General features: G+C 44.1%; 2 protein-coding genes across 3 annotated transcripts in view; one reads left to right on the forward strand and one right to left on the reverse strand.

Moving 5' to 3' along the window:
- Positions 1–207: 207 nt before the first annotated feature.
- Positions 208–8,357, reverse strand: slirp (SRA stem-loop interacting RNA binding protein). 2 transcript variants are annotated; one of them, XM_079531125.1, is made up of 5 exons: positions 8,211–8,357; positions 5,839–5,897; positions 4,469–4,576; positions 959–1,074; positions 208–725 (listed from the first exon to the last, which is right to left on the reverse strand). In XM_079531125.1, the coding sequence occupies exons 1-4, from the start codon at positions 8,281–8,283 to the stop codon at positions 994–996; spliced, it is 321 nt and encodes a 106-aa protein (XP_079387251.1). In that variant the 5' UTR covers positions 8,284–8,357; the 3' UTR covers positions 208–725; positions 959–993. The 2 variants fall into 2 exon arrangements, with proteins under 2 accessions (XP_079387251.1, XP_079387250.1); XM_079531124.1 differs by having other exon boundaries at positions 208–1,074.
- A 1,386-nt stretch (positions 8,358–9,743) lies between these two features.
- The window catches only part of alkbh1 (alkB homolog 1, histone H2A dioxygenase), a 32,741-nt gene continuing 15,852 nt past the window's right edge, over positions 9,744–26,632 (forward strand). The window contains 7 exon segments of the mRNA XM_079531126.1: positions 9,744–9,997; positions 11,879–12,685; positions 13,292–13,478; positions 14,426–14,534; positions 14,689–14,851; positions 19,330–19,346; positions 20,399–20,697. Coding sequence (XP_079387252.1) covers positions 13,311–13,478; positions 14,426–14,534; positions 14,689–14,851; positions 19,330–19,346; positions 20,399–20,697 — 756 coding nt within the window. The 5' untranslated portion in view covers positions 9,744–9,997; positions 11,879–12,685; positions 13,292–13,310.

A 26,632-nucleotide genomic window follows, 5' to 3' on the forward strand; every position in this document is an offset into this window, starting at 1 on the left:
TAGAGTAATGTCTTATAGAGATATGGCTGATAGAGTAATGTCTTATAGAGATATGGCTGATAGAGTAATGTCTTATAGAGATATGGCTGATAGAGTAATGTCTGATAGAGTAATGTCTTATAGAGATATGGCTGATAGAGTAATGTCTTATAGAGATATGGCTGATAGAGAAAACAGTGTTGAATGAAACCACGAGGACGAGGAACATGATGAAATCAACACATTTATTAATTGTTGCCATGTTGGACACTGTAGACACTGTAGACGGTGTAGACGGCTGTTTGAATAGTTCCGTTTACACTGTACTTGTGTTTTTTTACTTCGTACTGCACGTGACCTTGTGTGTTGAGGCGATGGAATGTGAAGGTCTCTGACGGCGACAGCATGGAGTTCAACCACATCAGGAGAGAAACGAGGGCTTTGTCACGTTGATACGCCACACCGACGCGGAATATTAATTAATACAGGTATAGGGTAGGCGGGTAGGCGATATCTTTTGGTTGAAACAAAAAGGTTTTAGTTGTTTTTTTCTCTCTTCATTAAATAACTATATTCTTAATAAAGATTTGGAGAGAATCCTGAACAAACACAATATTCTATAGGAGCAGCAATGGTTACTGTCAGAACATGGAGATATGTACGCTTATTTCATCACCCACCCTACCTCCAATAATAATAATAATAATAATACTAATCTAGGTTGTTCTCGTTCACATAACGGACAGTAAGACACGGTCACATAGCGGACAGTAAAGGTGGCCTTACACTAGCCGATAATCGGGCATTTGAAATCTGACAGCACCACACGCTACAGGATAATCGGAGCGGGGCCGAGCAAATATCAAACATTCTTGATGTTGATCGGGTCGATCCCGATCGCGCGCGGGGGGTGCCCGATTGAGTCGGGCACCCCCCGAGCGTCAAAAATGCCCGATTATCGGCTAGTGTAAGGCCACCTTAAGACACGGTCACATAACGGACAGTAAGACACGGTCACAAAGCTTCATCTGAGTCTTTGTTCTTCTGTGTTGACTCTGGGATGAACTGGTGTCTCCTGTTTCTCTGCACCTGCAGCTGAGACAGACAGACAGACACAAGACATCCATTAATCCTAATCCAATCCATTATTCAATTAGTTGTCAACTAATTTAGTAATCGATTAATCAAATCGGCAACTAATCACCAGAGTTTTTTGCAATTTATCATACAGTAGGTGATTTCCCACAGTCTTCTGAAACACCCATGTTTCTATATCAGTCGTTCTCAAACATTTTCATGTCAAGGACCTCCAAAAATATATGTATTTGGCCGCCGACCCCCGTCTGAAAATATGTTATTCCAGGGACCCCCCGCCCAGAAGCAAAGATTTGAGTTCAAAACATTCCCTCTGAAAGAATATATACTCAAAGATTTGCGCCACATTTTCACGATTTTTCAAAATATAGCAGACCTAAAAGCTCGTAGCGCGCCACTCGGTGGCGCGCTATGAGCTTGTAGATCTGCTATTTTGCAATAGCTAAAGTATAACACAATGCTTAGTTAAAACACCAAAAGGGGTTCCTGTCCAGAATGGATTAACCATAGTTTTTCCAGTGTTAAGTGTAACTAAACTAAAGAGGAGTGATCCATCTCTCTTCCCTTACAATCTGATGATAGTTGCACAGTAGCGACTGCAAAGCAAAATATGACACATAACGATTATAGTATCAAGAACAAAACACATGGCTTGAATATTCCTTTTTGAGTGGTGCAACCACTCCCTTACGGAGCTATGTGTGTGGTTGGGTGGGCGGGTGCGTCTGAGCACAAAAACAGCATGGTTGTTTTTCACCACCTGTGCGCAACCTAACACACACACAAACACACATATTAACTGTATATATGGTGATTTCGGGTGTGCCAGTACAGTAGCCTACAGCAGGGGTAGTTTTTGGCCGGGGACCCCCGGAAATGCTTTGGCAATGTCTCGGGACCCCCGCCCCGCCCCGCCCCCTCCCGACCCCCAATATAAATTGACTGCTACAATAACCTTAACCCATTTTGGGCGGGAACCCCTTTTGGTGTTTTAAGCATTATGTTATAATTTAGCTATTGAAAAATAGCAGATCTACAAGCTCATAGCGCGCCACCGAGTGGTGCGCTACGAGCTTGTAGGTCTGCTATTTTTTTTTAAATATATTTATATATATTATATATATTATATATTTTATATTTTTATTGGTGTTTTAAACATTATGTTATAATAAACCCATTCTGGGCGGGATCCCTTTTGGTGTTTTAAACATTATGTTATAATAAACCCATTCTGGGCGGGAACCCCTTTTGGTGTTTTAAACATTATGTTATCATTTAGCTCTGGGCGGGAACCCCTTTTGGTGTTTTAAACATTATGTTATAATAAACCCATTCTGGGCGGGAACCCCTTTTGGTGTTTTAAACATTATGTTATAATAAACCCATTCTGGGCGGGAACCCCTTTTGGTGTTTTAAACATTATGTTATCATTTAGCTCTGGGCGGGAACCCCTTTTGGTGTTTTAAACATTATGTTATCATTTAGCTCTGGGCGGGAACCCCTTTTGGTGTTTTAAACATTATGTTATAATAAACCCATTCTGGGCGGGAACCCCTTTTGGTGTTTTAAACATTATGTTATAATAAACCCATTCTGGGCGGGAACCCCTTTTGGTGTTTTAAACATTATGTTATAATTTAGCTCTGGGCGGGAACCCCTTTTGGTGTTTTAAACATTATGTTATAATAAACCCATTCTGGGCGGGAACCCCTTTTGGTGTTTTAAACATTATGTTATAATAAACCCATTCTGGGCGGGAACCCCTTTTGGTGTTTTAAACATTATGTTATAATTTAGCTCTGGGCGGGAACCCCTTTTGGTGTTTTAAACATTATGTTATAATAAACCCATTCTGGGCGGGAACCCCTTTTGGTGTTTTAAACATTATGTTATAATTTAGCTATTGAAAAATAGCAGATCGAGCTGCTATTTTTTACGAGCTTGTAGGTCTGCTATTTTTGAAAAATCGTGAAAATGTGGCGCAAAATTAGAATATATATTTTTTCAAAACAAACGTTTTTAACTCAAATCTTTGCTCCTGCAGCGGAGGTCCCTGAAACAACATATTTTCAGATGGGGGTCGGCGACCAAATACAGATACATTTTGGGGTCCTTGACATGAAAAAGGTTGAGAACCACTGATTGGGTTTTTCTGAAAACTGTCATGATTTAGAAGACATTTTTTGAAACTGATCTCAGGTCTAAATGGGTTAAATATTCGGCAGATTAATCGATTATGGAAATAACCATAATTTCTGTCACCTTTCATGACAGAAATGCAGCACACAGTGCTTTACAGAGGGAAAACAAAGGACAAAAAAACTGAAGCAGTTAGACAGATGTTCATCTACCTGACAGATGTTCATCTGTCATGTAGACAGATGTTCATCTGTCTACATCAGGGGTTCTCAACCCGTGGGTCGCGACCCCTCGGGGGGGTCGCCAAATTATTTTAGGGGGTCCCCAAATTATTTTCAAAAAAAAAAAAAAAAGATTAAAAAAAAAAAAAAAAAGAATCACGATTTTTCAAAAATAGCAGACCTACAAGCTCGTAGCGCGCCACTCGGTGGCGCGCTACGAGCTTGTAGATCTGCTATTTTTCAATAGCTAAATTATAACATAATGCTTAAAACACCAAAAGGGGTTCCCGCCCAAAATGGGTTAAGGTTATTGTAGCAGTCAATTTATATTGGGGGTCGGGAGGGGGCGGGGCGGGGGTCCCGAGACATTGCCAAAGCATTTCCGGGGGTCCCCGGCCAAAAACGTTGAGAACCCCTGGTCTACATGACATGTGCACCTAAGTAACCAAATGGACTCCAGAGGTAGGGCTCCAGGAGGTAGGGCCCGACAAGCCTATGGCTTCTCCCCTAGCCCATTTTCGGAGTTGGAGGACAGGATACAAGCAACGAGAACTCAAAAGAAGAGGAACAAAATGGAAATGATGTTTGCAATGTATGTACTCTGTATGTCCAACAGATCGATGTATGTACTCTGTATGTCCAACATATCGATGTATGTACTCTGTATGTCCAACAGATCGATGTATGTACTCTGTATGTCCAACAGATCGATGTATGTACTCTGTATGTCCAACAGATCGATGTATGTACTCTGTATGTCCAACATATCGAAAATAAAACTGAACTGAACTGAAAAGCACAGAGTAACATTAACCCATTTTGGGCCGGAACCCGTTTTGTTGATTTTTCAAAAATAGCTAAAGTAGAACATAATCCTTAAAACACCAAAAGGGGTTCCCGTCCTGAATGGATTAAATAAACCCGGGTGTTCAGGGTGTTAAGGTTATGTGGCGGTGGGTTTGTAGATCTGTATAATGTCAACGTTATGTAGTGGGTTTGTATCTCAGTATTATGAGGGTTTGTAGATCAGGTACCTTGGCTCCCTCCAGGACGTGAGGATCTGTGTGCAGAGCGTTGCTCAGACTCTCCTCCGCCGAGTAGGTGATCCAACAGAAGCCTTTGTGGAACCCGGTCTCCTTGTCCTTTAAACAACAACAACATTAAATATAAACACCAACATGAACCCGGTCTCCTTGTCCTTTAAACAACAACAACATTAAATATAAACACCAACATGAACCCGGTCTCCTTGTCCTTTAAACAACAACAACATTAAATATAAACACCAACATGAACCTTGTCTCCTTGTCCTTTAAACAACAACAACATTAAATATAAACACCAACATGAACCCGGTCTCCTTATCCTTTAAACATAAACACCAACAACATTAAATATAAACACCAACATGAACCCGGTCTCCTTATCCTTTAAACATAAACACCAACAACATTACATATAAACACCAACATGAACCCGGTCTCCTTATCCTTTAAACATAAACACCAACAACATTAAATATAAACACCAACATGAACCTTGTCTCCTTATCCTTTAAACATAAACACCAACAACATTAAATATAAACACCAACATGAACCCGGTCTCCTTATCATTTAAACATAAACACCAACAACATTAAATATAAACACCAACATGAACCTTGTCTCCTTATCCTTTAAACATAAACAACAACGACATTAAATATAAACACCAACATGAACCCGGTCTCCTTATCCTTTAAACATAAACAACAACAACATTAAATATAAACACCAACTTGAACCCGGTCTCCTTATCCTTTAAACATAAACAACATTAAATATAAACACCAACATGAACCCGGTCTCCTTATCCTTTAAACATAAACAACATTAAATATAAACACCAACATGAACCTTGTCTCCTTATCCTTTAAATATAAACAACATTAAATATAAACACCAACATGAACCCGGTCTCCTTATCCTTTAAATATAAACAACAACAACATTAAATATAAACACCAACATGAACCCGGTCTCCTTATCCTTTAAACATAAACAACATTAAATATAAACACCAACATGAACCCGGTCTCCTTATCCTTTAAACATAAACAACATTAAATATAAACACCAACATGAACCCGGTCTCCTTATCCTTTAAACATAAACAACAACGACAACATGGGGGTCCTTGCCATGAAAATATTTGAGCACCACTGACATAGAAACATAGGTTTTTCAGAAAACACACACACACCACGCGCGCGCACGCACACACACACACACACACACACACACACACACACACACACACACACACACACACCACGCGCACGCACACACCACGCGCACGCACGCACACACACACACACACACACACACACACATTCTTGTTTTCTCCTTGATGATAAAGTTACCGTTGGAAGGAGACATCTCTTCACGACTCCAAACTGTCCAAAGTACTCCCTCATCTCCTCTGGAAGACACAACATGACATGACATCATCATGACATCACTAATGACATCATCCCTCATCTCCTCTGGAGGACACAACATGACATGACATCACTATGACATCATCATGACATCACTAATGACATCATCCCTCATCTCCTCTGGAGGACACAACATGACATGACATCACTATGACATCATCATGACATCACTAATGACATCATCCCTCATCTCCTCTGGAGGACACAACATGACATGACAACATCAGTGATGTAAATGGGTTTTCAATGTAATGAGTCCCAGGATGCAGGGATGGTCTTTTCGATGAGTCCCAGGGACATTTTATGAGTCTCACTTCAACCACGTTAGGAGTCATATTTTGCAGCATTTAACGCCCATTTCATTTTATATGGTTATAATGTGGTTATATTCATGTAGAAAACAGAAGAAGAAATTATTATTATAACTAAAGCTAGCAAAATAAACTAGAATAAAAAAACAGTACAGTAGTACAGTAAAGGTGGCCTTACACTAGCCGATTTTTTTCAATCTGAAATCTGATAGCACCACACACTACAGGATAATCTGATAGCACCACACAGTACAGGATAATCTAAAAGCACCACACACTACAGGATAATCTGATAGCACCACACACTACAGGATAATCTAATAGCACCACACACTACAGGATAATCTGATAGCACCACACACTACAGGATAATCTGATAGCACCACACACTACAGGATAATCTGATAGCACCACACACTACAGGATAATCTAATAGCACCACACACTACAGGATAATCTGATAGCACCACACACTACAGGATAATCTGATAGCACCACACACTACAGGATAATCTGATAGCACCACACACTACAGGATAATCTAATAGCACCACACACTACAGGATAATCTAATAGCACCACACACTACAGGATAATCTAATAGCACCACACACTACAGGATAATCTGATAGCACCACACACTACAGGATAATCTAATAGCACCACACACTACAGGATAATCTGATAGCACCACACACTACAGGATAATCAGATAGCACCACACACTACAGGATAATCAGATAGCACCACACACTAAAGGATAATCTGATAGCACCACACACTACAGGATAATCAGATAGCACCACACACTACAGGATAATCTGATAGCACCACACACTACAGGATAATCTGATAGCACCACACACTACAGTATAATCTGATAGCACCACACACTACAGGATAATCGGAGCGGGGCAGAGCAAATATCAAACATTCTTGATGTTGATCGGGCCGATCCCGATCGCACTTTGAGCGATCGGCTAGTGTAAGGCCACCTTAAGTAGTGCATCCCGTGAATGCAGAAGTCATTGTTTTATTGCGTCCCTTAACTATAAACTGCGTTTTGGGATGCAAAATGCACCCTATTTTAATCTCTGCAACATCACTATGATATCATCATGACATCACTATGACATCATTGCATTCATCTCCTGTGTGACGATTACAATTTTAAGTTGATGACTATTTGTCGCACAAAATAATTAACGGCGACACATCCTTGCCTGCCCAGAATGTTAATTCCTGGAAACGCTAGGGATCACAAGGCTGTCGACTCACGACATGAGTTAGTTTTATGCAAACCGATACTTTAATGCAGGTTGAAAGAGGATAAGTCAAGCTTTACGTAAAGCTGCAAATGTTGGTGAATCTAACGAGGTTTATTACGATCAGATTGTAGGACTTTTCTGTTTGGATGTGATTGGTTTATTGATTGATTTATTAACAGTTTGCAGAAATTACAGTACATTTCAAGTAGGCCTACAACTCAATACAAAGACTGTTAACTGTGAGTGGACGACACCATAAAGCATTACACTTGTTTACAAGAGGGTCCACCTTGTTCAATACATGTATTAATATATATAAATAGTATTAATCATAATACTTACTATTAGCTATAGTCCAGGGTATTTATATACATGTATTAATATAAATAGTATTAATAATAATACTCACTATTAGCTATATTCCAGGGTATTTATATGTATTTATATAGTATTATTATAATAATACTCACTATTAGCTATAGTCCAGGGTATTTATATGTATTTATATAGCATTATTATAATAATACTCACTATTAGCTATATTCCAGGGTATTTATATGTATTTATATAGTATTATTATAATAATACTCACTATTAGCTATAGTCCAGGGTATTTATATGTATTTATATAGTATTATTATAATAATACTCACTATTAGCTATAGTCCAGGGTATTTATATGTATGTATATAATAGTATTAATAATAATACTCACTATTAGCTAAAGTCCAGGGTATTTTAGACACATACAGCTCGAACACTTTCTTGAAGCCGCTGGTCGCCGCCATGTTGGATGTCCTTCAACAACCTCTGACCCCTCTGACGTCATCAGCATCAACGTTCGACGTAGAAAAACATCACCCTCGTCGTCACGTGACTCGGAATGCGGAGCTGCGGTTGGCTGGTTGGGTTTGTCAATAATAATCACGTGACGCGGAATGCGGACCTGCGATTGGTCGGTTGATAGAACGGAGCAGAGAGCAGCAGATCTACAAGCTCACAACGCGTCGCGTGAGCTTGCGTTGTGAGCTTGTAGATCTGCTGTTTTCAGCGTGGACGCTTGTTTTCAAGATGGCGGCGCCCATGTTGCCTCTGCGGCGTGGAGGAGGAGAAGTATGTATACATTAATTAATAATAATAATTAACATACATACATTAATTAATTCAACTATACAAACATTACATTAATTCGTAGCCTATTTATAAATAATACTTGTAACGAAGGCTTTCACACCCTCTCACCTTATATGGGTATTTCATTTGAAGAGAGAAGCAAGCGCACGCACACGCGCACACACACGCACGCACGCACGCAGGCAGGCAGACAGGCAGACAGACAGACAGACAGACAGACAGGCAGACAGACAGACAGGAATAGTTTTAGTCCAGGGCAGTATATCATCATGGCGTTTTAATACTCTTGTAATCTTACTTTAGATTGCTATTATCTATTATTATTAACTTACTTTAGCTGGTTGATTTATTGATTTATGTATTAACAGTTTGCAGAATTACAGTACATTTCAAGCACAACTCAATACAAAAACTGTTAACTGTGAGTGGACAACACCATAAGCATTGCTTGTTTACAAGACCAGCTACCAGCTACCTGTTCTGTTCTTTGGTTATATAGAAGTGTATATTTGTACGTCTCTAAATGTGTTGATGAATTGAACAAGGTGGACCCTCTTGTAAACAAGTGTAATGCTTTATGGTGTCGTCCACTCACAGTTAACAGTCTTTGTATTGATACATATTTCAATCAATCAATAAAATACTTTAGTTCACTTTTCGTGACAGCTGGGACTCAGTTCCCCTCAAAATCTACACCTTAGGCCTACACCACAAAAGTGCACACGATTCTACATTAAGGCGCTCTGCAGTTAGGTGGGTTATAGCCCCTCTCGGAACCCTCGTAAAAGGTTTCTGACATTTGGATGTTTACCTTTTACGGAGGGTCCCTTTTCAGCTGTCGCCCGCAACATGGCGATTCTGGGATACACACGGACTTGGCCTCGCATATGTCCTTGCTATGCGCTATTTGAGTGATGGTTATGTCTCTAAAGAAGCATATATCTGCAATAGGAGACAACGGAGACAACCGAACCCCCCGCGAACGGTGCAGAAGCCGTTACGTATTTTTAATCTTTGTCAGACCGTTTTGCCAGCTCTGAAAAACATCCTGCATGTATGCGGTCGGCCAATCAGAGGCAGTAACAGCTAGCCAGCCACCGCTCGGGAGGCGGGACATGGGAAGTGAGGAAGGGAGAATTTCAGAGCTGCCAAAACGGTCTGACAAAGATAAAAAATACGTAACGGCTTCTGCACCGTTCGCGGGGGGTTCGGTTGTCTCCGTTGTCTCCTATTGCAGATATATGCTTCTTTAGAGACATAACCATCACTCAAATAGCGCATAGCAAGGACATATGCGAGGCCATGTCCGTGTGTATCCCAGAATCGCCATGTTGCGGGCGACAGCTGAAAAGGGACCCTCCGTAAAAGGTAAACATCCAAATGTCAGAAACCTTTTACGAGGGTTCCGAGAGGGGCTAGGTGGGTTATTGCTCTGAGTATAACCCTCATTTCATCCTGGTTTAAAGCAATACTCAGGTTTTATGGACAATCAGAAATAATTTGGAAATATTTAACATTGATGTGGTCTGTTATAGAGGGTAAATCGAGTGGCAAAGTGAATTTAATGTTGTTTAACGTCGTTTAATGCAATCAAATACAACTTCTCTGTTTGGATGTATGTGCTGTCCAGGCCAGAAAGTAGTTTTCTGATGTATGGGCTGTCAAGGCCAGGAAGTAGTTTTCTGTGTGGATGTATGGGCTGTCAAGGCCAGAAAGTAGTTTTCTGTGTGGATGTATGGGCTGTCAAGGCCAGAAAGTAGTTTTCTGTGTGGATGTATGGGCTGTCAAGGCCAGAAAGTAGTTTTCTGTGTGGATGTATGGGCTGTCAAGGCCAGAAAGTAGTTTTCTGTGTGGATGTATGGGCTGTCAAGGCCAGAAAGTAGTTTTCTTTGTGGATGTATGGGCTGTCAAGGCCAGAAAGTAGTTTTCTATTTGGATGTATGTGCTGTCGAGGCCAGAAAGTAGTTTTCTGTGTGGATGTATGGGCTGTCAAGACCAGAAAGTAGTTTTCTGTGTGGATGTATGGGCTGTCAAGGCCAGAAAGTAGTTTTCTGTATGGATGTAGGGGCTGTCAAGGCCAGAAAGTAGTTTTCTGTGTGGATGTATGGGCTGTCGAGGCCGGAAAGTAGTTTTCTGTGTGGATGTATGTGCTGTCGAGGCCAGAAAGTAGTTTTCTGTGTGGATGTATGGGCTGTCGAGGCCGGAAAGTAGTTTTCTGTGTGGATGTATGGGCTGTCAAGGCCAGAAAGTAGTTTTCTGTGTGGATGTATGTGCTGTCGAGGCCGGAAAGTAGTTTTCTGTGTGGATGTATGGGCTGTCGAGGCCGGAAAGTAGTTTTCTGTGTGGATGTATGGGCTGTCGAGGCCAGAAAGTAGTTTTCTATTTGGATGTATGTGCTGTCAAGGCCAGAAAGTAGTTTTCTGTGTGGATGTATGGGCTGTCAAGGCCAGAAGTAGTTTTCTGTGTGGATGTAGGGGCTGTCAAGGCCAGAAAGTAGTTTTCTGTGTGGATGTAGGGGCTGTCAAGGCCAGAAAGTAGTTTTCTGTGTGGATGTATGGGCTGTCAAGGCCAGAAAGTAGTTTTCTGTGTGGATGTAGGGGCTGTCAAGGCCAGAAAGTAGTTTTCTGTGTGGATGTAGGGGCTGTCAAGGCCAGAAAGTAGTTTTCTGTGTGGATGTATGGGCTGTCAAGGCCAGAAAGTAGTTTTCTATTTGGATGTATGTGCTGTCAAGGCCAGAAAGTAGTTTTCTGTGTGGATGTATGGGCTGTCAAGGCCAGAAAGTAGTTTTCTGTGTGGATGTATGGGCTGTCAAGGCCAGAAAGTCGTTTTCTGTGTGGATGTCTGGGCTGTCAAGGCCAGAAAGTAGTTTTTTGCCACTGAGTAGACGTTCCCGCATAACTTCCGGGTTTGATGATGTCACGTGCATACCCTCTATAACAACCTCATATCTTCGCCTTATCTCCGAGAATAGTTTACGTAGCCTATCAGGAGATCCCTGATAGGTCACCCTATAGTTGCCCACTGAATATTATAACTCCATATATGGAGATAGCCGACATATTTATAGTGTTATTAACCAATCCAACTCTGACGTCACAATCTCCATATTTGGGGCAGGCTGGCTGATCTAGTGAGAGATCCATCCATCTTCAAACCGCTTATCCGGACTCGCGTTGCGGGGGTAACAGTTGTCCCAACAAGAGTCCTCTCCTCTTGAGCAACATAATGAATTATCCTCTTAATCCCCAGAGACGTCGTCATCCTGTGCTGACATCGTGCTAATGCAGAACTCCTTATATGGACACAGACGAATGGCATGGTCATTGTGACGAGCATCCGTCGCCGAGCCCTTTATAAAGACTGCTCACTGCGCCTCCTGGAGGTCGGACCCAGGCAGTGTTTCCTACGCTCCTCCAGCCCTTTATAAAGAGTGCTCACTGCGCCTCCTGGAGGTCGGACCCAGGCAGTGTTTCCTACGCTCCTCCAGCCCTTTATAAAGAGTGCTCACTGCGCCTCCTGGAGGTCGGACCCAGGCAGTGTTTCCTACACCACTCCAGCCCTTTATAAAGAGTGCTTACTGCGCCTCCTGGAGGTCGGACCCAGGCAGTGTTTCCTACACCACTCCAGCCCTTTATAAAGAGTGCTTACTGCGCCTCCTGGAGGTCAGACCCAGGCAGTGTTTCCTACACCCCTCCAGCCCTTTATAAAGAGTGCTCACTGCGCCTCCTGGAGGTCGGACCCAGGCAGTGTTTCCTACACCCCTCCAGCCCTTTATAAAGAGTGCTCACTGCGCCTCCTGGAGGTCGGGCCCAGGCAGTGTTTCCTACGCTCCTCCAGCCCTTTATAAAGAGTGCTTACAGCGCCTCCTGGAGGTCGGACCCAGGCAGTGTTTCCTACGCTCCTCCAGCCCTTTATAAAGAGTGCTTACAGCGCCTCCTGGTGGTCGGACCCAGGCAGTGTTTCCTACGCTCCTCCAGCCCTTTATAAAGAGTGCTTACAGCGCCTCCTGGAGGTCGGACCCAGGCAGTGTTTCCTACACTCCTCCAGCCCATTGAGGTGCGTTTCATAATGATATTAATAAAGTGTAATTCATTGAGAAGTATTTAACCCATTCTGGACGGGAACCCCTCTTGGTTTTTTTAGCATTACGTTAATACTTTAGCTGTTGAAAAATAGCAGATCTACAAGCTCGTAGATCTGCTATTTTTTTTTTAAATGTGGCGCTAATTCTTTCAGAGCGAACGTTTTTAACTCAAATCTTTGCTTCTGGTGGGGGGGGGGGGGGGGGGGGGGGGCTGGAACAACATATTTTCAGATGGGGGTACGCGGCCAAAATCCAGATAATTCTGGGGGTCCTTGACATGAAATATTGAGAACCACTGACATAGAAACATGGGTATTTCAGAAAACTGTCATGATTTAGAAGACATTTTTGAGTGGTGCAAACCACTCCAACAACCTGTACCCGTGTACCCGTGTTCGTACCAAAAAAATGAGCATGGTTACTATGGTCACTCAGTTCACACGGGTGTGATTTAAAAAAAATGAGCATGGTTACTATGGTCACTGACATTACGTCAGACCACAGCTGATCAGTCTATATAAGACCTTGCACCACTCAGTTCACACGGGTGTGATTTTTTAATAATAATATTATTACAGTCTAATGATTAGTGTGAAGATGACGGGGAGCTCCGCGGCAGGAGGAGGAGGAGGAGGAGGAGGAGGAGGAGGAGGAACCGGAACCGAAGACGCGTTCAGGAAGATGTTTAAGTTTTATAAGAGCAGGAATCCTCCGCCTGATCTGAGCAACGTGATCGACTTCTGCCGAGGAACGCACGCTGACAAGGTGCGTGGCGTGTGTGCGTGCGTGCGTGCGTGCACGCGCACGCGTGTGTGTGTGTGTGTGTGTGCACGTGCGTGCGTGCGTGGAAAGAGAGTGAGTGTCTGTTTTTTTTTTTTTTTTTTTTTTCATAGATTTCTTAGATGGCTTCATAGATTTGTTTGACAGCACTATCAGTGAAATAATGTTTTTTTTGTTCACACATGATTTGTTTGAGGGCCGCTAGCCCTAACTAGCCTGACTCCGCCAGATGGTGGCAGTAGTGAGTTCCTCTCCTGAACGTGTGAACTCAATACTGCCACAGTCTGGTGGAGTCAGGTACAGCCCTAGCCGGGCTAACTGGGCAACTTTGACGATGGAGAGATCCACTATATGTCCAGTCTCACTCCAGAGGGGCCACATTGCATGCATGTCGTAGCAAAACTAGCCGATCTACAAGTTCAAAACGTGTCGCATCACAGCTATTTTTGCTATATTTGAAATCCTGAATCATTTTTTGCTATTTTTATTTGGGATCCTGGAAAGTAATTTTAACTAAATACAAATATATTGGACATAAAAAAAGACAATAACATTATTTGTAATACTTCTCAGCAAGCTACTAATTTAGACCGTAAGTAATTAAAGCTACTCATTTAGACCGTAAGTAATTAAAGCTACTCATTTAGACCGTAAGTAATTAAAGCGGGTCACGTTTGGAATTGTAAACAGCTGAAATCAATAACATATCAGTATTCCGAAATGAATCTGAGGGCCACGTTAAGTGAAGGTGGGGGCCGCATGTGGCCCGCGGGCCGCCAGTTCCCCTAACCCGACTCCATCAGATTGAAGCAGCTTGCTTCACACTCGTTTCACGCGTGTGTGTGTGCGCGTGTCTGTGTCTGTGTCTGTGTGCATGTGCTTGTGCTTGTGCGTGCGTGCGTGTGTGTGTGTGCGTTTGTGTTGACGGACAGGTGGTTCCAGCCAATCTGGAGCCTGCTGCAGTGAGTGACGTGGACGCCAGGAGAGTTGGACTGAGACCGGCCCGGGACTGGAGAGCTTTTAATCTGAAAGGATACCCAGGTGTGTATTATCTATAGCAGGGGTTCTCAACGTTTTTGGCCGGGGACCAGGGGGGGGGGGGGGGAATACGCTATTATTCCCAGATAATAGCGTATTCCCAGGTAAATGCTCTCTCTCTCTCTCTCTCCCCCCCCCCCCCCCCCCCCCCCCATAGGGTTCATCTTCATCTCGAACCCGTTCCTCCCGGAGGCTCACGTCTCGTGGACGCGTCAGTGTCTGAGGACGTACCCACAGAAGCCCAACGTGTGCAACCTGGACATGCACATGACCCCCGCGGACACGCACGACCTCTGGGGCCAGAGCGCGCACGCCATGGGGTGAGTCGCCCACTCCGCACACTAGGGCATTCGTTCAAAAAAATACCGACGCATCGATTTCATTAACACAAGTCGATTCAAATTAGGAGAAGCCGAAAGTCGAAAAGAAAAAGAAATTAAAAATAATATATATTTTTTCAATTGTTTTCCCCATATATTTGTTGCTCTTGCGTGTGTACAGAATTCAAACTGTAGCATTGATTATTGTCACGGACAGAAGTCATTCTTTCCCTCTGCATATACGCACCGGAGCGCTTCATATACGCACCGGAGCGTCTTCATATACGCACCGGAGCGCTTCATATACGCACCGGAGCGCTTCATATACGCACCGGAGCGTCTTCATATACGCACCGGAGCGCTTCATATACGCACCGGAGCGCTTCATATACGCACCGGAGCGTCTTCATATACGCACCGGAGCGCTTCATATACGCACCGGAGCGCTTCATATACGCACCGGAGCGTCTTCATATACGCACCGGAGCGTCTTCATATACGCACCGGAGCGCTTCATATACGCACCGGAGCGCTTCATATACGCACCGGAGCGTCTTCATATACGCACCGGAGCGCTTCATATACGCACCGGAGCGCTTCATATACGCACCGGAGCGTCTTCATATACGCACCGGAGCGTCTTCATATACGCACCGGAGCGCTTCATATACGCACCGGAGCGCTTCATATACGCACCGGAGCGCTTCATATACGCACCGGAGCGCTTCATATACGCACCGGAGCGTCTTCATATACGCACCGGAGCGTCTTCATATACGCACCGGAGCGCTTCATATACGCACCGGAGCGTCTTCATATACGCACCGGAGCGTCTTCATATACGCACCGGAGCGCTTCATATACGCACCGGAGCGCTTCATATACGCACCGGAGCGTCTTCATATACGCACCGGAGCGCTTCATATACGCACCGGAGCGTCTTCATATACGCACCGGAGCGCTTCATATACGCACCGGAGCGTCTTCATATACGCACCGGAGCGTCTTCATATACGCACCGGAGCGTCTTCATATACGCACCGGAGCGCTTCATATACGCACCGGAGCGTCTTCATATACGCACCGGAGCGCTTCATATACGCACCGGAGCGTCTTCATATACGCACCGGAGCGTCTTCATATACGCACCGGAGCGTCTTCATATACGCACCGGAGCGCTTCATATACGCACCGGAGCGTCTTCATATACGCACCGGAGCGTCTTCATATACGCACCGGAGCGTCTTCATATACGCACCGGAGCGCTTCATATACGCACCGGAGCGTCTTCATATACGCACCGGAGCGCTTCATATACGCACCGGAGCGCTTCATATACGCACCGGAGCGCTTCATATACGCACCGGAGCGCTTCATATACGCACCGGAGCGTCTTCATATACGCACCGGAGCGTCTTCATATACGCACCGGAGCGTCTTCATATACGCACCGGAGCGTCTTCATATACGCACCGGAGCGCTTCATATACGCACCGGAGCGTCTTCATATACGCACCGGAGCGTCTTCATATACGCACCGGAGCGCTTCATATACGCACCGGAGCGTCTTCATATACGCACCGGAGCGCTTCATATACGCACCGGAGCGCTTCATATACGCACCGGAGCGTCTTCATATACGCACCGGAGCGCTTCATATACGCACCGGAGCGCTTCATATACGCACCGGAGCGTCTTCATATACGCACCGGAGCGCTTCATATACGCACCGGAGCGCTTCATATACGCACCGGAGCGTCTTCATATACGCACCGGAGCGCTTCATATACGCACCGGAGCGTCTTCATATACGCACCGGAGCGTCTTCATATACGCACCGGAGCGCTTCATATACGCACCGGAGCGTCTTCATATACGCACCGGAGCGTCTTCATATACGCACCGGAGCGTCTTCATATACGCACCGGAGCGCTTCATATACGCACCGGAGCGTCTTCATATACGCACCGGAGCGTCTTCATATACGCACCGGAGCGTCTTCATATACGCACCGGAGCGTCTTCATATACGCACCGGAGCGTCTTCATATACGCACCGGAGCGCTTCATATACGCACCGGAGCGCTTCATATACGCACCGGAGCGTCTTCATATACGCACCGGAGCGTCTTCATATACGCACCGGAGCGTCTTCATATACGCACCGGAGCGTCTTCATATACGCACCGGAGCGTCTTCATATACGCACCGGAGCGTCTTCATATACGCACCGGAAGGGTCTTCATATACGCACCGGAGCGTCTTCATATACGCACCGGAGCGCTTCATATACGCACCGGAGCGCTTCATATACGCACCGGAGCGCACTCGCCTATTAGTTTGCATTGCATTCAGAACACGCCCTTAATTAACCCATTTATGCCTGACGTCGAAATAAATAAAAAGTATTTTGAAAGAATATTATATTCAAATATTTGTGCCACATTTTCACGATTTTTCAAAAGAATAGCAGACCTACAAGCTCGTAGCGCGCCACTCGGTGGCGCGCTACGAGCTTGTAGGTCTGCTATTTTTCAATAGCTAAAGTATAACATAATATTAGTTAAAACACCAAAAGGGGTTCCAGTTCAGAATTGGTTAATTAAGAACCTAACTGCAGCTGTGTGGCTCTCAGCGGTGTCCCACTATTGACTGGCTAGTTAAACTGCTCTGGGTCAGAGAAGTAACAGGTAGAAGGGCTGACTGGCTAGGGCTAGGGCTGACTGGCTAGTTGAACTGCTCTGGGTCAGAGAAGTAACATGTAACCCAGCCAACATGGCAACCCGAAAATGGCAACCCATGTCAACTGTCAATCAAGACAGTATAAAGGTGACATCAGTTCCTACACTCTCCACTCCCACTTCCACCTCATTCAAGATGGCCGAAATGTTTGGCATGGCAGCAGGTTCCTCTTCACTACTGTGACAACCCTTGGTTACTCTTCGGTGAGTTATATAGGCTTGGTGTCATGTTAACCTAGATCAACTGGTTAACTGTTTGAGTTTATATTGAAAGTATTTGATTTATGATTTATGTTTGAACTTTTGGGTTAATAATTAATATTGATATTATAAAATACCTTGAATTATATTTTCTAAAAGCATGCATGTAATGAAATATAAACTGTTACTAGAAAAATGATTAAAGAAGTCGATACTGATCACATCGAACTCTTTATTCATTAATAGTTTTTGATTTAAAGTTGTACAACAATGATTTTTGAACAATACTGATTTAGACACCTGGCCTTGCAGGTCAGGTTTTTGTGTCCTTAAAAGGAATTCCCCTTGGATGGTTCTGGTACCGGCTGGTACCTGAACCTGGCGAGCCGACCCGGATCTCGACGCCCCCCCCTTCCCTCCACAAATGTGGTAACCCTGTTCTCCACACTGGAGAGAGACTGAATTCCCCCCTAGAAACATAGGAACTCAACATGGACTCTCAAAGTCACCACCTTTAAAGGGGCCCCCATTTTGTATTTTTTGTTTTCTATAAATGTTCAAAGTTGTTTTAAGTTCTGTTTTTTGAGTCAATAATAATATTTCCGTTAACCTTTAACTCCAGTTTCTGCCTCCTTATTTCTCTGGTTTTCACTCACACATTGAGCTCCTTCCGAACCTGGTACTCTGGTTTATGCGCAGTCAATTCCTTTACCATATACCAACCTTTAATTAGTTATCCATTGCGCCACTTGCTACAAACAGGTAGAAGGGCTGACTGGCTAGGGCTAGGGCTGACTGGCTAGTTGAACTGCTCTGGGTCAGAGAAGTAACAGGTAGAAGGGCTGACTGGCTAGGGCTAGGGCTGACTGGCTAGTTGAACTGCTCTGGGTCAGAGAAGTAACAGGTAGAAGGGCGCAAACTTTATCCCCCCCACCTCCGTGCTGGAAATAAAACAGAGGTTCTGGTTAAAGACGTTGTCTCTATTCTCTAACAGGAGCAGAGGTTCTGGTTAAAGACATTGTCTCTATTCTCTAACAGGAGCAGAGGTTCTGGTTAAAGACGTTGTCTCTATTCTCTAACAGGAGCAGAGGTTCTGGTTAAAGACGTTGTCTCTATTCTCTAACAGGAGCAGAGGTTCTGGTTAAAGACATTGTCTCTATTCTCTAACAGGAGCAGAGGTTCTGGTTATAAAGACATTGTCTCTATTCTCTAACAGGAGCAGAGGTTCTGGTTAAAGACATTGTCTCTATTCTCTAACAGGAGCAGAGGTTCTGGTTAAAGACATTGTCTCTATTCTCTAACAGGAGCAGAGGTTCTGGTTAAAGACATTGTCTCTATTCTCTAACAGGAGCAGAGGTTCTGGTTAAAGACATTGTCTCTATTCTCTAACAGGAGCAGAGGTTCTGGAGGTTCTGGTTATAAAGACATTGTCTCTATTCTCTAACAGGAGCAGAGGTTCTGGTTATAAAGACATTGTCTCTATTCTCTAACAGGAGCAGAGGTTCTGGTTAAAGACATTGTTTCTATTCTCTAACAGGAGCAGAGGTTCTGGAGGTTCTGGTTATAAAGACATTGTCTCTATTCTCTAACAGGAGCAGAGGTTCTGGTTAAAGACATTGTCTCTATTCTCTAACAGGAGCAGAGGTTCTGGTTAAAGACATTGTCTCTATTCTCTAACAGGAGCAGAGGTTCTGGTTAAAGACATTGTCTCTATTCTCTAACAGGAGCAGAGGTTCTGGAGGTTCTGGTTATAAAGACATTGTCTCTATTCTCTAACAGGAGCAGAGGTTCTGGTTATAAAGACATTGTCTCTATTCTCTAACAGGAGCAGAGGTTCTGGTTATAAAGACATTGTCTCTATTCTCTAACAGGAGCAGAGGTTCTGGTTAAAGACATTGTTTCTATTCTCTAACAGGAGCAGAGGTTCTGGAGGTTCTGGTTAAAGACATTGTCTCTATTCTCTAACAGGAGCATAGGTTCTGGTTAAAGACATTGTCTCTATTCTCTAACAGGAGCAGAGGTTCTGGTTAAAGACATTGTCTCTATTCTCTAACAGGAGCAGAGGTTCTGGTTATAAAGACATTGTCTCTATTCTCTAACAGGAGCAGAGGTTCTGGTTAAAGACATTGTCTCTATTCTCTAACAGGAGCAGAGGTTCTGGTTATAAAGACATTGTCTCTATTCTCTAACAGGAGCAGAGGTTCTGGTTAAAGACATTGTCTCTATTCTCTAACAGGAGCAGAGGTTCTGGTTAAAGACATTGTCTCTATTCTCTAACAGGAACAGAGGTTCTGGTTATAAAGACATTGTCTCTATTCTCTAACAGGAGCAGAGGTTCTGGTTAAAGACATTGTCTCTATTCTCTAACAGGAGCAGAGGTTCTGGTTATAAAGACATTGTCTCTATTCTCTAACAGGAGCAGAGGTTCTGGTTATAAAGACATTGTCTCTATTCTCTAACAGGAGCAGAGGTTCTGGTTATAAAGACATTGTCTCTATTCTCTAACAGGAGCAGAGGTTCTGGTTATAAAGACATTGTCTCTATTCTCTAACAGGAGCAGAGGTTCTGGTTAAAGACGTTGTCTCTATTCTCTAACAGGAGCAGAGGTTCTGGAGGTTCTGGAGGTTCTGTAGGTTCTGGAGGTTCTGGAGGTTCTGGAGGTTCTAAAAGAGGTTCTGGAGGTTCTGGAGGTTCTGGAGGTTCTGGAGGTTCTAAAAGAGGTTCTGGAGGTTCTGGAGGTTCTGGAGGTCCTGGAGGTTCTGGAGGTTCTGGAGGTTCTGGAGGTTCTGGAGGTCCTGGAGGTTCTGGAGGTTCTGGAGGTTCTGGAGGTTCTAAACAACCCAAGACTCTCCTGGAGAAACTCCGCTGGGTGACGCTGGGCTACCACTACAACTGGAACACTAAGGTACTTATCTTATCTAACTGGAACACTAAGGTACTTATCTTATCTAACTGGAACACTAAGGTACTTATCTTATCTAACTGGAACACTAAGGTACTTATCTTATCTAACTACATGCACCGTGCGTGCGTGCGTGCGTGCGTGCGTGCGTGCGTGCGTGCCTGCGTGCGTGCGTGCCTGCGTGCGTGCGTGCGTGCGTGCCTGCCTGCCTGCGTGCCTGCCTGCCTGCGTGCGTGCGTGCGTGCGTGCGTGCGTGCGTGCGTGCGTGCGTGCGTGCGTGTGCGATAAGAAAAGAGAGCAAAGACATGCACATCCCCAACCCGGGCAGGTTCTGACCGACTTTTGATTGATTGAAATATTTATTAACAGTAGAGATGCTCCGATACCATTATTTGGGGCCGATACCGATATCCGATATTTTAATAATGAATCGGCCGATTCCGATTCCGATATTTATATCTGCAGACCGCGGCCATGTTTCCATCAGAGTTATTTATATCTGCAGACGGCGGCCATGTTTCCATCAGAGTTATTTATATCTGCAGACCGCGGCCATGTTTCCATCAGAGTTATTTATATCTGCAGACGGCGGCCATGTTTCCATCAGAGTTATTTATATCTGCAGACGGCGGCCATGTTTCCATCAGAGTTATTTATATCTGCAGACCGCGGCCATGTTTCCATCAGAGTTATTTATATCTGCAGACGGCGGCCATGTTTCCATCAGAGTTATTTATATCTGCAGACCGCGGCCATGTTTCCATCAGAGTTATTTATATCTGCAGACCGCGGCCATGTTTCCATCAGAGTTATTTATATCTGCAGACCGCGGCCATGTTTCCATCAGAGTTATTTATATCTGCAGACCGCGGCCATGTTTCCATCAGAGTTTGGAAGCACTCGTTTTCAGGAACACATCTTTATCCCCTCTTGGTGTTAGTATTATGTTATGAACCCCTCTTGGTGTTAGTATTATGTTATGAACCCCTCTTGGTGTTAGCATTATGTTATGAACCCCTCTTGGTGTTAGCATTATGTTATGAACCCCTCTTGGTGTTAGTATTATGTTATGAACCCCTCTTGGTGTTAGCATTATGTTATGAACCCCTCTTGGTGTTAGCATTATGTTATGAACCCCTCTTGGTGTTAGTATTATGTTATGAACCCCTCTTGGTGTTAGCATTATGTTATGAACCCCTCTTGGTGTTAGCATTATGTTATGAACCCCTCTTGGTGTTAGCATTATGTTATGAACCCCTCTTGGTGTTAGCATTATGTTATGAACCCCTCTTGGTGTTAGCATTATGTTATGAACCCCTCTTGGTGTTAGTATTATGTTATGAACCCCTCTTGGTGTTAGCATTATGTTATGAACCCCTCTTGGTGTTAGCATTATGTTATGAACCCCTCTTGGTGTTAGTATTATGTTATGCTTTAGGGAACCCCTCTTGGTGTTAGTATTATGTTATGCTTTAGGGAACCCCTCTTGGTGTTAGCATTATGTTATGCTTTAGGGAACCCCTCTTGTTGTTAGTATTATGTTATGCTTTAGGGAACCCCTCTTGGTGTTAGCATTATGTTATGCTTTAGGGAACCCCTCTTGGTGTTAGCATTATGTTATGCTTTAGGGAACCCCTCTTGGTGTTAGCATTATGTTATGCTTTAGGGAACCCCTCTTGGTGTTAGTATTATGTTATGCTTTAGGGAACCCCTCTTGGTGTTAGCATTATGTTATGCTTTAGGGAACCCCTCTTGGTGTTAGTATTATGTTATGCTTTAGGGAACCCCTCTTAGTGTTAGCATTATGTTATGCTTTAGGGAACCCCTCTTGGTGTTAGTATTATGTTATGAACCCCTCTTGGTGTTAGCATTATGTTATGAACCCCTCTTGGTGTTAGCATTATGTTATGAACCCCTCTTGGTGTTAGCATTATGTTATGCTTTAGGGAACCCCTCTTGGTGTTAGCATTATGTTATGCTTTAGGGAACCCCTCTTGGTGTTAGCATTATGTTATGAACCCCTCTTGGTGTTAGCATTATGTTATGAACCCCTCTTGGTGTTAGCATTATGTTATGAACCCCTCTTGGTGTTAGCATTATGTTATGAACCCCTCTTGGTGTTAGCATTATGTCATGAACCCCTCTTGGTGTTAGCATTATGTCATGAACCCCTCTTGGTGTTAGCATTATGTCATGAACCCCTCTTGGTGTTAGCATTATGTCATGAACCCCTCTTGGTGTTAGCATTATGTCATGAACCCCTCTTGGTGTTAGCATTATGTTATGAACCCCTCTTGGTGTTAGCATTATGTTATGAACCCCTCTTGGTGTTAGCATTATGTCATGAACCCCTCTTGGTGTTAGCATTATGTTATGAACCCCTCTTGGTGTTAGCATTATGTTATGAACCCCTCTTGGTGTTAGCATTATGTTATGAACCCCTCTTGGTGTTTATAATAATCATTATGTTATGCTTTAGCTATTGAAAAATAGCAGATCTACAACTACGAGCTCGTAGGTCTGCTATTTTTGAAAAATGGAAGAACGATTGACATAGAAACAGCTTTTTCATAAAACTGTCAGGATGTAGAAGACGTTAAACAGCCCTCTAGTAATCATCCTGATCACATGGAATGTGTGACAGCTGAGGGACAATCTAGTAATCATCCTGATCACATGGAATGTGTGACAGCTGAGGGACAATCTAGTAATCATCAGGATCACATCATGGAATGTGTGACAGCTGAGGGACAATCTCACGTCAGCAGAACAAGACAAGATGCTGAGGGACAAATAGTAACAAAGACTATGAGCTTGTATAGGGGGTCCCTGGAACAACATATTTGTATAGGGGGTCCCTGGAACAACATGTTTGTATAGGGGGTCCCTGGAACAACATGTTTGTATAGGAGCTCCCTGGAACAACATGTTTGTATAGGGGGTCCCTGGAACAACATGTTTGTATAGGGGGTCCCTGGAACAACATGTTTGTATAGGGGGTCCCTGGAACAACATGTTTGTATAGGGGGTCCCTGGAACAACATGTTTGTATAGGGGGTCCCTGGAACAACATGTTTGTATAGGGGGTCCCTGGAACAACATGTTTGTATAGGGGGTCCCTGGAACAACATATTTGTATAGGGGGTCCCTGGAACAACATGTTTGTATAGGGGGTCCCTGGAACAACATATTTGTATAGGGGGTCCCTGGAACAACATATTTGTATAGGGGGTCCCTGGAACAACATATTTGTATAGGGGGTCCCTGGAACAACATATTTGCAGATGGGGGTCCCTGGAACAACATATTTGCAGATGGGGGTCCCTGGAACAACATATTTGTATAGGGGGTCCCTGGAACAACATGTTTGTATAGGGGGTCCCTGGAACAACATATTTGTATAGGGGGTCCCTGGAACAACATGTTTGTATAGGGGGTCCCTGGAACAACATGTTTGTATAGGGGGTCCCTGGAACAACATGTTTGTATAGGGGGTCCCTGGAACAACATGTTTGTATAGGGGGTCCCTGGAACAACATGTTTGTATAGGGGGTCCCTGGAACAACATGTTTGTATAGGGGGTCCCTGGAACAACATGTTTGTATAGGGGGTCCCTGGAACAACATGTTTGTATAGGGGGTCCCTGGAACAACATGTTTGTATAGGGGGTCCCTGGAACAACATGTTTGTATAGGGGGTCCCTGGAACAACATGTTTGTATAGGGGGTCCCTGGAACAACATGTTTGTATAGGGGGTCCCCGGAACAACATATTTGTATAGGGGGTCCCTGGAACAACATATTTGTATAGGGGGTCCCTGGAACAACATATTTGTATAGGGGGTCCCTGGAACAACATATTTGCAGATGGGGGTCCCTGGAACAACATATTTGTATAGGGGGTCCCTGGAACAACATATTTGCAGATGGGGGTCCCTGGAACAACATATTTGCAGATGGGGGTCCCTGGAACAACATATTTGTATAGGGGGTCCCTGGAACAACATATTTGCAGATGGGGGTCCCTGGAACAACATATTTGCAGATGGGGGTCCCTGGAACAACATATTTGCAGATGGGGGTCCGCGGCCAAATACAGATCATTCTGGGGGTCCTTGACACCCCTGACACAGAAACATGGGGTTTTTTCAGAAAACTTGTAAACTTGTAGCGCTGCCACACAAGTTATGAAGAATTTATTTCAATATCAGCATTTAAAAGTGCATGCTGTATTAGTGTTTTTTGTGCAAAACTAATGCTTGGAATGGATTCAGAATCATGAAAACCCCCTGGTTTGACATGACTACATGTTCTACTTAAAGCATAAGGAAAGTTTGACAATTTTGCCTGCCATAGGATGTTGCCCAATACTACCAGCTGGTCAGCTGTAGACCAGTAGATTCAATACTACCAGCTGGTCAGCTATAGACCAGTAGATTCAATACTACCAGCTGGTCAGCTATAGACCAGTAGATTCAATACTACCAGCTGGTCAGCTATAGACCAGTAGATTCAATACTACCAGCTGGTCAGCTATAGACCAGTAGATTCAATACTACCAGCTGGTCAGCTATAGACCAGTAGATTCAATACTACCAGCTGGTCAGCTAGACCAGTGGATTCAATACTACCAGCTGGTCAGCTGTAGACCAGTGGATTCAATACTACCAGCTGGTCAGCTCTAGACCAGTAGATTCAATACTACCAGCTGGTCAGCTATAGACCAGTAGATTCAATACTACCAGCTGGTCAGCTCTAGACCAGTAGATTCAATACTACCAGCTGGTCAGCTATAGACCAGTGGATTCAATACTACCAGCCGGTCAGCTACAGACCAGTAGATTCAATACTACCAGCTGGTCAGCTATAGACCAGTGGATTCAATACTACCAGCTGGTCAGCTTTAGACCAGTAGATTCAATACTACCAGCTGGTCAGCTATAGACCAGTAGATTCAATACTATAGCTGGTCAGCTCTAGACCAGTAGATTCAATACTACCAGCCGGTCAGCTACAGACCAGTGGATTCAATACTACCAGCCGGTCAGCTACAGACCAGTGGATTCAATACTACCAGCTGGTCAGCTCTAGACCAGTGGATTCAATACTACCAGCTGGTCAGCTACAGACCAGTGGATTCAATACTACCAGCTGGTCAGCTACAGACCAGTGGATTCAATACTACCAGCTGGTCAGCTCTAGACTAGTGGATTCAATACTACCAGCTGGTCAGCTATAGACTAGTGGATTCAATACTACCAGCTGGTCAGCTCTAGACCAGTGGATTCAATACTACCAGCTGGTCAGCTACAGACCAGTGGATTCAATACTACCAGCTGGTCAGCTCTAGACCAGTAGATTCAATACTACCAGCTGGTCAGCTCTAGACTAGTGGATTCAATACTACCAGCTGGTCAGCTATAGACTAGTGGATTCAATACTACCAGCTGGTCAGCTATAGACCAGTGGATTCAATACTACCAGCTGGTCAGCTATAGACCAGTGGATTCAATACTACCAGCTGGTCAGCTACAGACCAGTGGATTCAATACTACCAGCTGGTCAGCTACAGACCAGTAGATTCAATACTAACAGGTCAGCTATAGACCAGTGGATTCAATACTACCAGCTGGTCAGCTACAGACCAGTGGATTCAATACTACCAGCTGGTCAGCTCTAGACCAGTAGATTCAATACTACCAGCTGGTCAGCTATAGACCAGTAGATTCAATACTACCAGCTGGTCATCTCTAGACTAGTGGATTCAATACTACCAGCTGGTCAGCTATAGACCAGTGGATTCAATACTACCAGCTGGTCAGCTCTAGACCAGTGGATTCAATACTACCAGCTGGTCAGCTACAGACCAGTAGATTCAATACTACCAGCTGGTCAGCTACAGACCAGTAGATTCAATACTACCAGCTGGTCAGCTATAG

Source organism: Electrona antarctica (assembly GCF_951216825.1).
Source record: "Electrona antarctica genome assembly, contig: scaffold_72, whole genome shotgun sequence".
Lineage (NCBI taxonomy): Eukaryota > Metazoa > Chordata > Actinopteri > Myctophiformes > Myctophidae > Electrona > Electrona antarctica.